The 12,718-nt window shown below is 39.1% G+C and overlaps 1 protein-coding gene across 1 annotated transcript in view; it reads right to left on the bottom strand.

Annotated features, from left to right (window-relative positions):
* Positions 1-461: 461 nt before the first annotated feature.
* Positions 462-12,718, bottom strand: part of LOC140227522 (centromere/kinetochore protein zw10 homolog) — a 34,535-nt gene continuing 22,278 nt past the window's right edge. Inside the window, exons 12-21 of the mRNA XM_072307924.1 lie at positions 11,202-11,275; positions 10,438-10,533; positions 9,713-9,849; positions 9,196-9,274; positions 6,019-6,204; positions 4,966-5,070; positions 3,756-3,887; positions 2,826-2,918; positions 1,683-1,793; positions 462-638 (exon numbers count right to left, since the gene is read on the bottom strand). Coding sequence (XP_072164025.1) covers positions 528-638; positions 1,683-1,793; positions 2,826-2,918; positions 3,756-3,887; positions 4,966-5,070; positions 6,019-6,204; positions 9,196-9,274; positions 9,713-9,849; positions 10,438-10,533; positions 11,202-11,275 — 1,124 coding nt within the window. The 3' untranslated portion in view covers positions 462-527. The remainder of the gene's footprint in view (positions 639-1,682; positions 1,794-2,825; positions 2,919-3,755; positions 3,888-4,965; positions 5,071-6,018; positions 6,205-9,195; positions 9,275-9,712; positions 9,850-10,437; positions 10,534-11,201; positions 11,276-12,718) is intronic.

Genomic DNA, 12,718 nt, shown 5'->3' with positions numbered 1-12,718 from the left:
TTAAGCGGATTGGTGCATTTGAGCAGATTATGCGAAGTTGGCACGCCGTCGACAGAGTGGGACGTGCGAACATGGCACATAAAGAGTTAATGAAAGAATAAAAAAACAACAACAAAAAACCTTAACACATCATTTGCTGTAACTAACTTTTAATATGATAAGAGATATTCTAAGTAAGATATTACACGACTGCATGGTTATCAAAGACCTGCTTCTTTGAGCTGTACTCTTTTACACAAAATCTCTTGTTGACTTTAACGAGTTAACTCCATGCTACTATTGAACCAGTGTGACACAGTGGAGATTACAACAAAAATGGTTGGATATCTTTTACATCATGGCATTGTGGTGAGAATCTTTGGGGTGGTGTTTGTCCTTACACACTTACAAAAATCCAAAAATTATTTCATCTGCTGAGATGTGATGGAGGCTTGCCAAAAGGTCAGATGAAAAGAAAATGAGAGAGAAAGATAAAAAAAAAAGTCATCCTGGGAGGCCTTCCTTAGTCCCATCCCTGTCTGCCTGTGTTATGTTTGCTTGATCTTGCTGAGTGCATTGGCTCTCCTGTCTGTGTTCTGGAAAAGGGCCCTGATGAGGCTCTTGACGGTAGTGGCAGGGAAGACGAGTGCTAGAGGACCCTGAAACAACAGATGAACAGAGAACCCGATGAAAATAACTTAAAATAACATTACAAAGATCAATCTTAAACAAGTACTATCTCACTTGATTGTGCAGAGCCGTGCAGATGTTTCTGCATGTTAGCAAACTTCTCATTCAAAAACCCATCTCTCCTCATGCTCTCTCAAACTATGCACTTTCGATTTTTTTCCATTTTAATAATTCTCTCTCAAAGACTATGCCGTCAAATGCACACAAGAAAATACACTCATTAACCCATTGAAGACTAGTCCCTAAGTATACTCGGGCAGGTGTCGATGGGAAACGTGTAATAGCAGAATCAGCTCGTTCTCAATGGGTTAAACTGTTTCAACTGCTGCATCTGCATTTACTTGTACCCGGTATCAACACGAGCCTTGAGTCTAGACAAACATAAGAAAAGTACTGGAAATTCTTTCAATAGCAATAATGACCAATATGTGACGAAGCCTCAGTTTAAAAACAATTGACAATTAATGGATATAATACAGTTTCTTCCCATAATCAATGTCGCATACGTATCTATAGTATGTCCCGAAAAATTACAATTGAATTTCTGCATTTATTACACCCAAAATCATTAAACTGTCCAAATGCTACCTTAGGGTCTTAAATCTAACATCTTGGTTCAATTCTGCAGAAAACCCCATTAAATTTGGATAAGCGGTTTAGAGTAATGTGGATTGTTGTAAAGCATGTCATCAGTCTGATTCTTCCAAGTTTAGCACTTGGATGCTCTTGGAATTGCATATTAATGTGTAAACACAGTAAACAGAACTTGGAGGGAAGAGATTCCTGGCATGCTCTACAACATTCCTCATTTCTCTTTGACCAGTAAAGCAAACTGAATGGAGTTTTCTGTAAGATGTGGGCTATGAGATATAGTTTCATACCCTGTAATTCTATTTGGACTGATTCACTACTTTTAAAGTGATCATTGCAGAAGGTCCCATTATAATTTTGTTTTTGGGGACAGATGGTAGTGTTAAAGTTGTTGCAATAATGTCAGGTGATTTATCTCATACCTTGCCGTCTGCCCATCTGTCCACTATAGCCTGCATGCTAGCCTCCAGGATGAAGAGAAGCTCTGTGAAGGCAGTCCACTCCTTCACAACCACTTCCACTGTCACTGGTTCCTATGGCAACAACAAAGTGTTCTATTCTTAAGGACAAGTTCATGCAGCAATAGTAGTAGATAGAACATGACAGTGAAAGACACAGTGGCCCACTGGAGCAAACTGGCATGTATTTTCAATTGAGATGTCTGATTTCAACAAGTGAAAATATCATTCTTTAACCCTAACCAGGCCGGGCTTTTTGAGGTGTTCTGTGGCCGGGGGAGGGTTGATTCAACCCCCCCCCCCCCCGATCTCAGCCGTCGATTGCGCAATCGCCATGAAAATTGGCACATGCATTACCTGCGGCGTAATCTACCAAACTATACAAAAAGAAATGGAAATTTTCATTATATTAATTAATTATGCTAATATATGCATAATATCATACATTTTGCTCTAAATCAGAAAGTAAAGCTCCTAGAATCCTATTTTTTGGTAAGGTTAATAACATTCTTTGTAGCATTCCTAACAATGTGCTTGAAAAAAAAAATCTGGTATCAAAATCAATATCTTATGTATTTTATTGTTTTATGAATTTCTTATGTATTTCTTTGTTTTTTGACCTTTTGCTTTACTTTTTTTTGTTGCAAATTTTATGACAGAACCTATTTCTAGCATAATCATGCTGAAATTAATTGATTTCAGCCTATGAAAGTGAAAATAATCATATCTTTATGAACAAGATGAGAAAACTCCATTTGCATAGACTTTATACACAAAATCAAGTTTTTGAGCCATTTTTGGTCTGACAGGCATGTATAAAAGGACGTGCGCGAGACTTGAAAGTAAAAAGTCAGCGAATGGCGCGGTCAAAAAAATTTAGTTGATTCAACCCCCCGGCCCTTTTAGGGTTAATGGCTTACACCTCATCACGTCACATTTCCTATTCTTCAGTCTTGCTGAAAGGTGAGCCAAAAATTTTGATAATATTTCCAACACATTTATCTCAAACGTGTTTGCTGCCGACTTCTGCCAATGTCACCACTCCCCACAATGACCCCGAAATGACTACTGACCAAGAGAAACAAATCACAGAGTGTTGACTACTACCTGAGATCCAGTTGGTGTGAGGAGGTCTGGTGTTCCATCCTTGAGTTTGACAAGGATTAGGTGCAATTGGAAGGCATCATCTGCCGATATGTCCTGAGGATGGGAGGAAGAAGGAATGAGGGAATGAGAGAAGGACAGATGAGAGACGGCAGGAAGGAGAAGGGAAGAGCGATGGGGTGGGAGAGGAGGAGTATGAGGGAGGAGGAGGGGAGGAACGGAGAAGGGAGGAGGAAAAAAGGATGAGGAGAAAGGGGAGGGATGATGGTAGATGGTAGAGGAAAGAGGGAGAAGGAGGAGGAACGATGAGGGGTGAGGAACAGGATGGAGAAGGGAAGAGTGATGAAGGGAGGGAGACGAGGGGGTGGAGAAAAGGAGAGATAAAGGAGGAGGGATGAAGAATGAAGAGGATGAGAGAGAAGAGATGGAAAGTGGTAAAGAGGATGAATGTGGGTAAAGTTTGATAGTAAAACTTTTGACTCTTGAAAACAATTCAGATACTTGGTACACTAAAACAGCATGTGGAGGATAAAGATTGTTTCCGTGGTAGCTTGGAACCATAGGCCAAGGACCAGCTCTACTAAAGCTAATAGTTTATTCTGTTTAATCCACTACCATGACACATCTTAGATATACTTCAAGGTACAATTCATTGATTCACTCATCAATCTCCAGGTTCCTCTCATAGTACTTTGGAGGATGCTTAGCCAAGTCTTACGGAAACACAGAGGGGTGTCCTTTTTCCCAACATGATCAAAAAAGCATACGTCAGAAAGTTATCCTATTTTTAACTATTTTCTATCCTTCTGGTGTATCTCTTAACTACACAAAACAGTCTAATTTGAAAATATCAATTAAATCAATTGCGCCTTACATGTTAAATGCTTCCAAACTTGCAAACTACAAAAGTTTTGACATTGTGCTTTGGCTTACCTCTAAAACACAAATCTGCTCTACTATATGCATCAGGACAGTGTTGATGAGTGTTGCCATGGTTTTGGTGTAGACACTCGCTGGGAGCACCTCACCCCACACTGCCTTGAGATGATTCAGACGATGCAGAACCTGGCATGGATTGTGAAACATGCCAAATGACAACATCCTTGGTGTCTGTATTCACATTATGACAGGTGATTACCTGTTTGTGGTGTATTTCTTTTGTTTTGCTTTCCTCTTTCACATCTGCAGCGAAATGCATTGATTGATGAAGTCATTGCACCTTTATTAACTCAGAAATTTAAGGCATAAATGCATCGATAGCTTCTTCTCAATATCAGAACTCACTACACATTTTCCTTCTATGAGATGTGGATGAATTTCTCAAAATGTGCTACTGTAAAAGTGGAAATATTCGCGTGTTGAAATTTTCGTGCATTTTGCACAACCAGAAACTGGCGTGAAAACAAAAGCATGCAAATATTTTTGCTTGCCTTATGTTCAAGTAGTTGACGTCTTGATTCCACGGAATTAAAAACATGCGAAACTCTTCTTACCCAGCCGAGCACAAAAAATTAGTTGTACGAAAATGTCCACTTTTACAGTATTCAATAACATCACTGCAACTTCCTTCAATCAGAATCACTGCATGAACATTTTACACTTTTTGTTGTCTCACTACAGGTCACTCATTTTGAGGAAACAGATTTCACTTTTCTCAACAAAACCCCTTTTCATATCTGCTCAATGTCAATCACATGCTTCATTCACCTTTCCCCTTGATCCTTTATCTGTGAGACAGCACATCCAAGATCATTAACAATTCCCTTTCATTGAAACAGAATGAGCATTTCTGGCTCTATCTATGAGATGGTAAATCACAAGGAGCTTAAAGCTCCTAACACTGGCACTGCTTCCCATGAACTTTGTATGAAGCAAGTTTGATCAAATGTTGTTATACCTTATTCACCTCACCACAAAATCAGTATGATTTCAGAATCTAGTAATTCTCACTCTCAATGCAAGACACATCATAATATAAATTTATACCTGTTCCTACATGCACAATTGCTATTAAACTCATATATCTAGTTTTCTCTTTTAGAAGTGTTAATGCCAGCCACATCAACAGTTCTGCATGCCCTAAACTTCAAACTTCCCTTCTCTTTGCTCAGCACAAATCCTGTGTCTCGCATCATCCCCATACCTGCTTGATGGCCTGGTTTGAAGAGGTCACATTTTCGCTTTCCGCTACTCTCGCAAAACCACCAGCTCCCGACAAGGACTCCAGTAAGAGATCTCGCTGTGACCTCTGCAAGAAAGACAAGGCAGCAAAGCTTGATCATGGCAATGTGCTTTTTTAATTCATACAACCAGAATTTCTGTGGTTTATGGACAGATCCATTTTGATTTCAGTATCTGTATAAGATAGACGGATAGATAGCTCAGATAACTAGGTAGATGGATACATAAATGGATAGTGAAAAGGAAAATGAAAGAGAAGTAGAAAGAAAAATACAGGGTAAGGCACACAAATTGATTGATTTACAGTTTAGCTGGTGGCACCTACATGAAAAAATGTCAGATACACGAAGGTATTGTACAAATGTATATCAAGAAAGACACAGTAGATAAAAGAGAGAGAGAGAGAGAGAGAAGAAAAAAAAGAGAGAAGGAAATACAGTCAAACCTGCCCTAGCGGCCACTGTAAAATCCCCCCCCCCCCCCCCCAAGAGAAAAGCCCTGTTCAAGACCCGGTGTATAGCAGCCACCTGTCTAACGTGGCCAGTGGCCACAAACTTTGTTTCCTGCGGTAGATTTTAACCTGTCTATAGTGGCCACAGACTCGTTGGAGCCTTAGCCGAACCGATAATTCAGCGTGTTTTTCTTTGCTTTTCATAGCTTTTCATAGCTGTGCCAGTCATTCATGGGCAACATTCAGTGATCGCCAACGCTGCATTCATCACTCATTCAGTCATAATAATGCACTAGTGTTAAGCTTTCTTCACAACTGTACACATGCTCCTGTGCAACAAATTCATGAACACCGGTATTGTTCAATGCATGAAACACACGTGTGCATACATACACACATACATGGACAATACGTAAGTACTTATAGATGTATACAAGGATGATACATGTACATGGAGGCAATACACACAAAGTTGGATGACCTGTCATTAACGACCACTTTTTTTCATCTCCCTTGGGTGGCCGCTATAGACAGGTTCGACTGTAGAATCATCAGAGGACATACCATCTGAGCAAGGAAGTGTGAGACTGCCTCCTGCCTGAAGACTGGTACCAGATCCACAAAGGTTGATGCACCGTCTGACAGAGGAGACGGGAAGGTGTGTCGGTAGCGGTGTCCCAGAGTGAGGAGATGGTGGCTGATGTACATACAGTTATTGTGATGGAGGCCTGCCACCTGGGGCAGCTGAGACTGTGGAAGGGTGGAATGAGCAAGATGGATGGATGGAGATTAACCCTCAGGCCCGAATTCACGAAGGTGGTACAAATGAAACCATGGTTTAAAGGTAGGGGATACCTTTTACAGAACTCCCAAAATGCAGCAATACATTAAATATGAACCTCAGGGGACTTGTTTAGGCCACTGCTTAGAAATTTGGAAGTCAACAGTCAGTTATCTACAATTTGAATAATGCACAAAACTCAACTACTCAGTAGTTCTGTGTGTCAGCCACACTTAAGCCTTTTTGTTGCAGTCTTCTGTATTTTTTATCTATAAACACAAATCTAAAAGTATAAGAGCTGATGTAATAACATATAGAGTGTGGCAAGAATGTATATAGAAATGTTTGTAAGTTTTGATGAACTTTATTCACAAAATATACATGATGGACACACATGCAGTGCATGGGTCTGCAAAGGTAGCCTAGTAATGTACTGGAATTTACGGTGAGCCCCGAAAAGAATTGAATTCAAAATCTAACGGTCAATAAAAATGTACTAAATGTTACCTTCCACTTTCAATACTTTATGGGAGTTTCTAAAATGATACTCTCTTCAACATACCACTGTGTTTATACAACTCTTCATTTAAGGCATGCAAATGGGATTCCCTACCTTTAAACCATGGACAAAAACCATGGAGCGCCAAGTGTTGCTTGGAATATTTCGTTACGAAATCAGTAATTTCGTTGATGAAATGATCATTTTGTAACGAAATGACAACATTTTGTAACTAAATGAACATTTCGTCCACGAAATGATAGTTTCGTTAACGAAACCGTCATTTTGTCAACGAAATGACCAATTACGTCACGAAATATTCCTTGCGACACTTGGCGCTCCATGGTTTTAGGTTTTGGTTTTAAGGGTGCCCAGGCACATAGTTTGACTTGCCGAGTTGTTTTAAAGGGATTATATAGTTTTGGTATCCAAATCAGAGTATTCCTAATAAAAGGTGGGACCCACCTTTGCTTTGTTTTACTCTGTTTCTTTGGATGTCTCAGCTATTCCACAACCAACATTAATCAAATAAGCTTTGAATGCCTCTTAAAATGGCATGTTCTGTGATATTTCATTGGTGGTTTCTTGGTATATCGCAAAAAGACAAAAGCCCAATTCTGATCTTTACCAATACTACACCATCCCTTTAACAGCATTCAGTAACCCATCAAAACTTTACCTAATAGTAGATTAGCAAGCCCATACAGGTGTAGCAATGTGTCTCAGTCTTAACCCTATTCTAACTGGGCTATTTGAGACCAAATTTTTACTGAGGGGGGGGGGGGGGTCAATTTGACCCCCCCCCCCCCCCTTCAGATCTCGGCCGCCGATCGTGCAATTGCCGCGAAATTTTGCCTGAAGATAGAGCTGGATGTCAACTACAAGATAACATGGTCATACAATAGAAAAATATTGCCTTTCTATTTTTTATAAATTAATTATGCAAATTTGTGCATGAAATCATATTTTCACCTATAACTCCATTAAAAAGACTGGAGGATTGCTAAATTTTTGTGTCAGAATTCCTCAAGACACATCAAACAATTTTCTTGTAAAAAATTAGCACAATCGAAATCAATTTCTTTTGTTTTTTATTGTTTTGTTAATTTCTTATGTATTTTATTGTTTTTTCGACCTTTTGTTTTCTATTGTTTTTTTGCCAAAATTTGTTGCAGGCACTTTTTCAGGCTTATCTACATTAGAATTGATTGATTTCAACGGTCAAAAGTTGAAATAATCTAATTTATATCAATTTAACCAAAAAACACAATGTGCATTGGATTTGCACACGATATCATGAATTTGAGCTGTTTTTTGGTTGACATGCATATGCAAAACATTACGTAACTTCAAAACGGTGTACCCGGACGTTGCAAATTTGGTCTCAAAATATGCGGGAGACTTCAATGAAAAAAGTTGTGAAACGACGCGACAAAATCTTTGTGCGTTGCGAAATCGTGGCGCGAAACGTCGAGGGGAGGTCAATTTGACCCCCCCCCCCCAGTTAGAATAGGTTTAAAAAGGAGGCCATGGTGACAAAATAGAGATTAGGGGATTAGGTAATCTCTATTCATTGACAGTCAATTTTTAGACATCTGCTCCAATCGGGACAGAAACTGTCACTCTGGTATGCTTGCCAATTGGTGAACAAACTAAGGTGTAAGGATGGGAAGTATCTTTGCAATTTACTTTAAGATATTGAGTTGAAAGCTGACGATGATATCATAATCATACTTCAACAATGCAAACTTGTATCGACACAATGCTGATTCGTAATAGATAATTACTCTGCTCTACATCTGAATGACAATCAAATGGGTCAATCTAAGAAAAATACTCACATTTTTGCAAGACCATTCCCCTCTCTCTTCTGTTTACTCCTTTTTGTTTGTTGTACATACAAGTGTTGTGGTATTTTGCAGGATATGTTGTATGCAGTATGCCACATAATTTTTACCACAAATGTTGGAAGTATGAAAATGACAGAACCTTGAGAGTTCAACAATCTAAATTCTGGACATGCCTGAGGTTCATATGAACCCAAACATATCGTCGCTGGGGCGACAAGACCTCATATCTACAAAATGTCAAATGTTCAGGAGAGCCAAAAAACATGGTGGCCAAAGCACTAGAGTGAATGAGAAAGCCTATCCTTTGACATGCCACTGTGGCTTCATTTTTGGAGTAAGACAGCTAGCATTTCGACAGGACATCACTTAACCTATTATTTGACCATAAATACAAAAAAGTCATTTTCACCAAAATTTCAGATACAAGGTCTTGTCACCCCAGCGACGATATGACTATTATATATTTGTTTACTTGGTTGGTTTTCTGCAGAGTGCGTGTCTATGTGTGTTTTTGTATGTTTGTACGTGTGTGAGTGTATGTACGTATGTTTGTCTGTTTGTGTGAGTGTGCACGTGGTGTGACTTTTTGTCTGCCTACATTGACTACTCACCAAGCTGCCTTTGTGATAGTGAGGGACTGCCTCACAGAAGAGCTCTAACATGTTCCTGACAGTGTAGAATAACTGGAAACTGGAATGAGACACAAAAACAGAGACCCAATCATAATCAGATGATGCAGTCAGCGTGAAAACTACACATGCATACAGGAATTGATTATCTGGTTGCTGAAGAAACATCTCTGCAGGGGGTGACTAGAGAACAAACAAAAGACAAGATCAGGGTGTTCAAGGAGTTCTTCAACTTCACATCTCTCTTTGTAACTGACACAATATCTCCCAACACTGAAAAAAAAAATAGGTATGGATGGGAGTTGCTGAGACATTGCATGCATATGAATTTCAACCCATACCCCATAAATCACTACTAGCAGTGCTCACAAAAATAAAAATACAAGGTTGAATAAAGATCCTTTCTTTGGAAAAGAAAAAAGTGAGAATATGTATTGAATAGGAATAGTTGGAAGGCTTGTGCACCCATACAGTGGACAACAGTCCATTGGTCACCCACCAGAGTTCCTTGCTGGATGAGGCCTCATGCAGTGTCTCATAGCACAGGTTGACCAGTCTCTGGACACTCTGACTGATGGAACATCGTGGGAAGGCAGCTATACCAGGGCCAAGGGGGTTTTTCTCATCGGGGGAGCCCTGCATATGGATGCATAACATGACTATATTTTGTTAACAATGCACCACGAAAGTTCATACATGCAGAAGTACAAAATAAATAATAATTTTCACAAGGCAAAATTATAAAATAGACAAGAAATTATCATAATTTCTATGCAATTTTTCTAACTGGAAATATCTCTACTCTCATTACCACTAGGATTAGCACTTAAGCCAATACCATCACACACAATGCACAAACAAAAACATTTTGGCATTTGAACAAACTGTCACCTTAAAAAAACCCTGATAAATATCATTATTTCATCAGCAAAGAACATGTAGGCTTATAAAGTTAATGATAATTTATTTATTTATTTTTTTGATATCGCAACTGAGAAATTGCCCTTTATTGACATAAGCACGATGCCGATTATACCATGTTCTTTAGAAATAGCAATTTGAGGGTTTGAGTAACAGCCATTCAAGTGTGTACACCCATAATTTTTATCATGGCAATTATTCAAAAACAAAACTGCCGATCAGTTGCAACACCCAGCTTGTGGATGGAATCATGACTTCTTTGGGACCCAGGAGAGAAGAAGTAGAAGAAAGCGAAAATCATACCGCCTCCTCTGCCGCTGGCTTCATCTGCCCAACTTCCACCATGTTGTGCAGCTCCTGCTGCAGCAGTCTCCTGGCTTCAACCAGCAGCTCTTGGCACTAGCAGAGGAAGAAAAGACAGAGAACAGTGTGAGTGAATTGGGGGTTAATATACATCACATGACTGTTGTTACACGAGACCAGCGACTTTTCATGATCTTTCAACATTAATGTCTTCTTAAGATGTATTTGTTTTTACAAACTGATCAACTGATAAACATAAATTGAGGTATACCAGACAGGAATAAGAAATATAAAATGAAATAATAATCTAGGAAATACTCAGAAAAATAAAAATGACCACAACTGGAGTGATTATGCTATGCAAAGCACTGTCATAGTATCAAGGCCCAGGGAAATAAACTTCCCCTAAGCCTGTGTTTTTTTGTGATCTGGCTTACATAAATCAATAAAATTATACAAATACAATTATTCTAGCAAAAAAACCATTAACAACAGATTCAACGGCTGGAAAAGTGGAAAACATCCAAATCATTTTCAAAATATGAGCTCATATGTATGCATTTATTTTCAACGAGAAATGTTCATGTGCATGCATTGCATATGATTTTGATATTACATTACATAAGTGATGCACTAACTCCAAAAGTGGCGAGACAATTCAAACAGTCACAATATAATGTGATATAGGATGCAAGAACTTTTTTTTTCCTTTCTCAATTAAAAAAAAAAAAAAAAAAGAGGAAAGAGCAACTATGGGTCAATACCCGTTTATTAGCGAAGTGGATGTTGACATTCTTGCCAAAGTCTGTCAGTGGATTTCCTCGATCTGGTATGAATCCTGAAAGTGAAAACAAACACACACACAATTAAACTACAAGCAAATACAGAGTTTACGAGATGATCCCTTTACTGAAAGAACCTCCGATACCATCAAGCTCATCAGCAATCCTCCTAGAGTTGGGTTTTATGACTTCAGCATGTCAGGTAATTACTGGACATCAATCAAAACCACAACTTTTTGTTTGCACACAAATTTGACCTTTACAAGCTTTGAGTGGGGATGACTCCATGAAGCACTCGACAATTACTGGTACTACAATCCAGAGTAAAGTACAGTCATACCACTTCAACAGCACTGCAGCAATCACTCAACAGTGAGTAGTTTGGCTGTAGTAGCTGCAAATGATCAGCTGCACTATGGCAAAAGGTTGTATAAATGTGGTTGTTATACATTTTTCTATGGGAGAAGGGGGAGGGGGAGGTCTTCACAGGCCAAATAGTTCATCCAGCCAACTCTCAGATGAGTGAGATTTTGTTTCTCAGACAACAGGGGACATTCTGAGTCATCTTTGGGGGCAAAATTGATGGCACATAGGTGTATCTCTAGCTACACCCTTTTTTCCATATACAGAGCTGGCAAGTGAAGGGATTTGTATGGTTATCTGCAGATACACCCTTTTGCTATAAAGAGAATACTGCAATACCTGTTGGGTTCTGCTAGCAGAAAGTTGTAGCAAGATAAAAGAGACTCTCATCTTGATGAGGAATGGTTTGAAAACCTAAGAAATGGTAAAAAAAAAGGTAATTTTTGAAGTATAAAGAAAATCCTACGACAAACTCTATGACACACCAACTCACGTAACTCCTAGAGCAAATGTGCATGCCCAAACATAAAAGCCATTTTCTGGATTTCGTTTCTCCCACTGCAGAGCTCAGAAACACCCATTTGCCATATACGCGTAAAGGCCTTGATATCACTGATATAAAACAACCATATTAAAAATATCTCCTCAAAATGGGATTCCAAAACTGAGAAGTGATCAAATTACTATGCTCTCAGGAAGCCTACATCTGTAACAGTCTGTCTCATGAAAAAAACAAAACCAAACCCCCCCCCTCAAAAAAAAAAGAACTAGAAAAGCACTCTGAGAGTGCAGACCTCCGCCAAGCATGCAGCTCATTTCCACCACTGATCTTGTTCTTCCATAGAGATATCAGTGATTTCCACCCATACGTACTTATAGCAATGGGTGATTTCAAGTTCGGTGCTAGTGCTAGTGCTAGCTCCCAAATAACAGCATTAAATCGAGCTCCAACACCGACGGTCAGATTAACGAGGCGATACTGATCAAAATTATCGATTACCAGCACCGCGAGCTAAGCGGGAATTGCGCGACGAAAAAAGTGATGGCGCGTGATTACAGTCAAATATCAAAAGATGTAGCCAAAACTGCTTAGTTTTAGACACGAAGTGAGGAAGACGGATTAAAATGCCACAAAT

This window comes from Diadema setosum, chromosome 4 (genome assembly GCF_964275005.1).
Source record: "Diadema setosum chromosome 4, eeDiaSeto1, whole genome shotgun sequence".
NCBI lineage: Eukaryota > Metazoa > Echinodermata > Echinoidea > Diadematoida > Diadematidae > Diadema > Diadema setosum.
The sequence above is the reverse complement of the archived record's forward strand: the minus strand, read 5'-3'. Positions and strand labels throughout refer to the sequence as shown.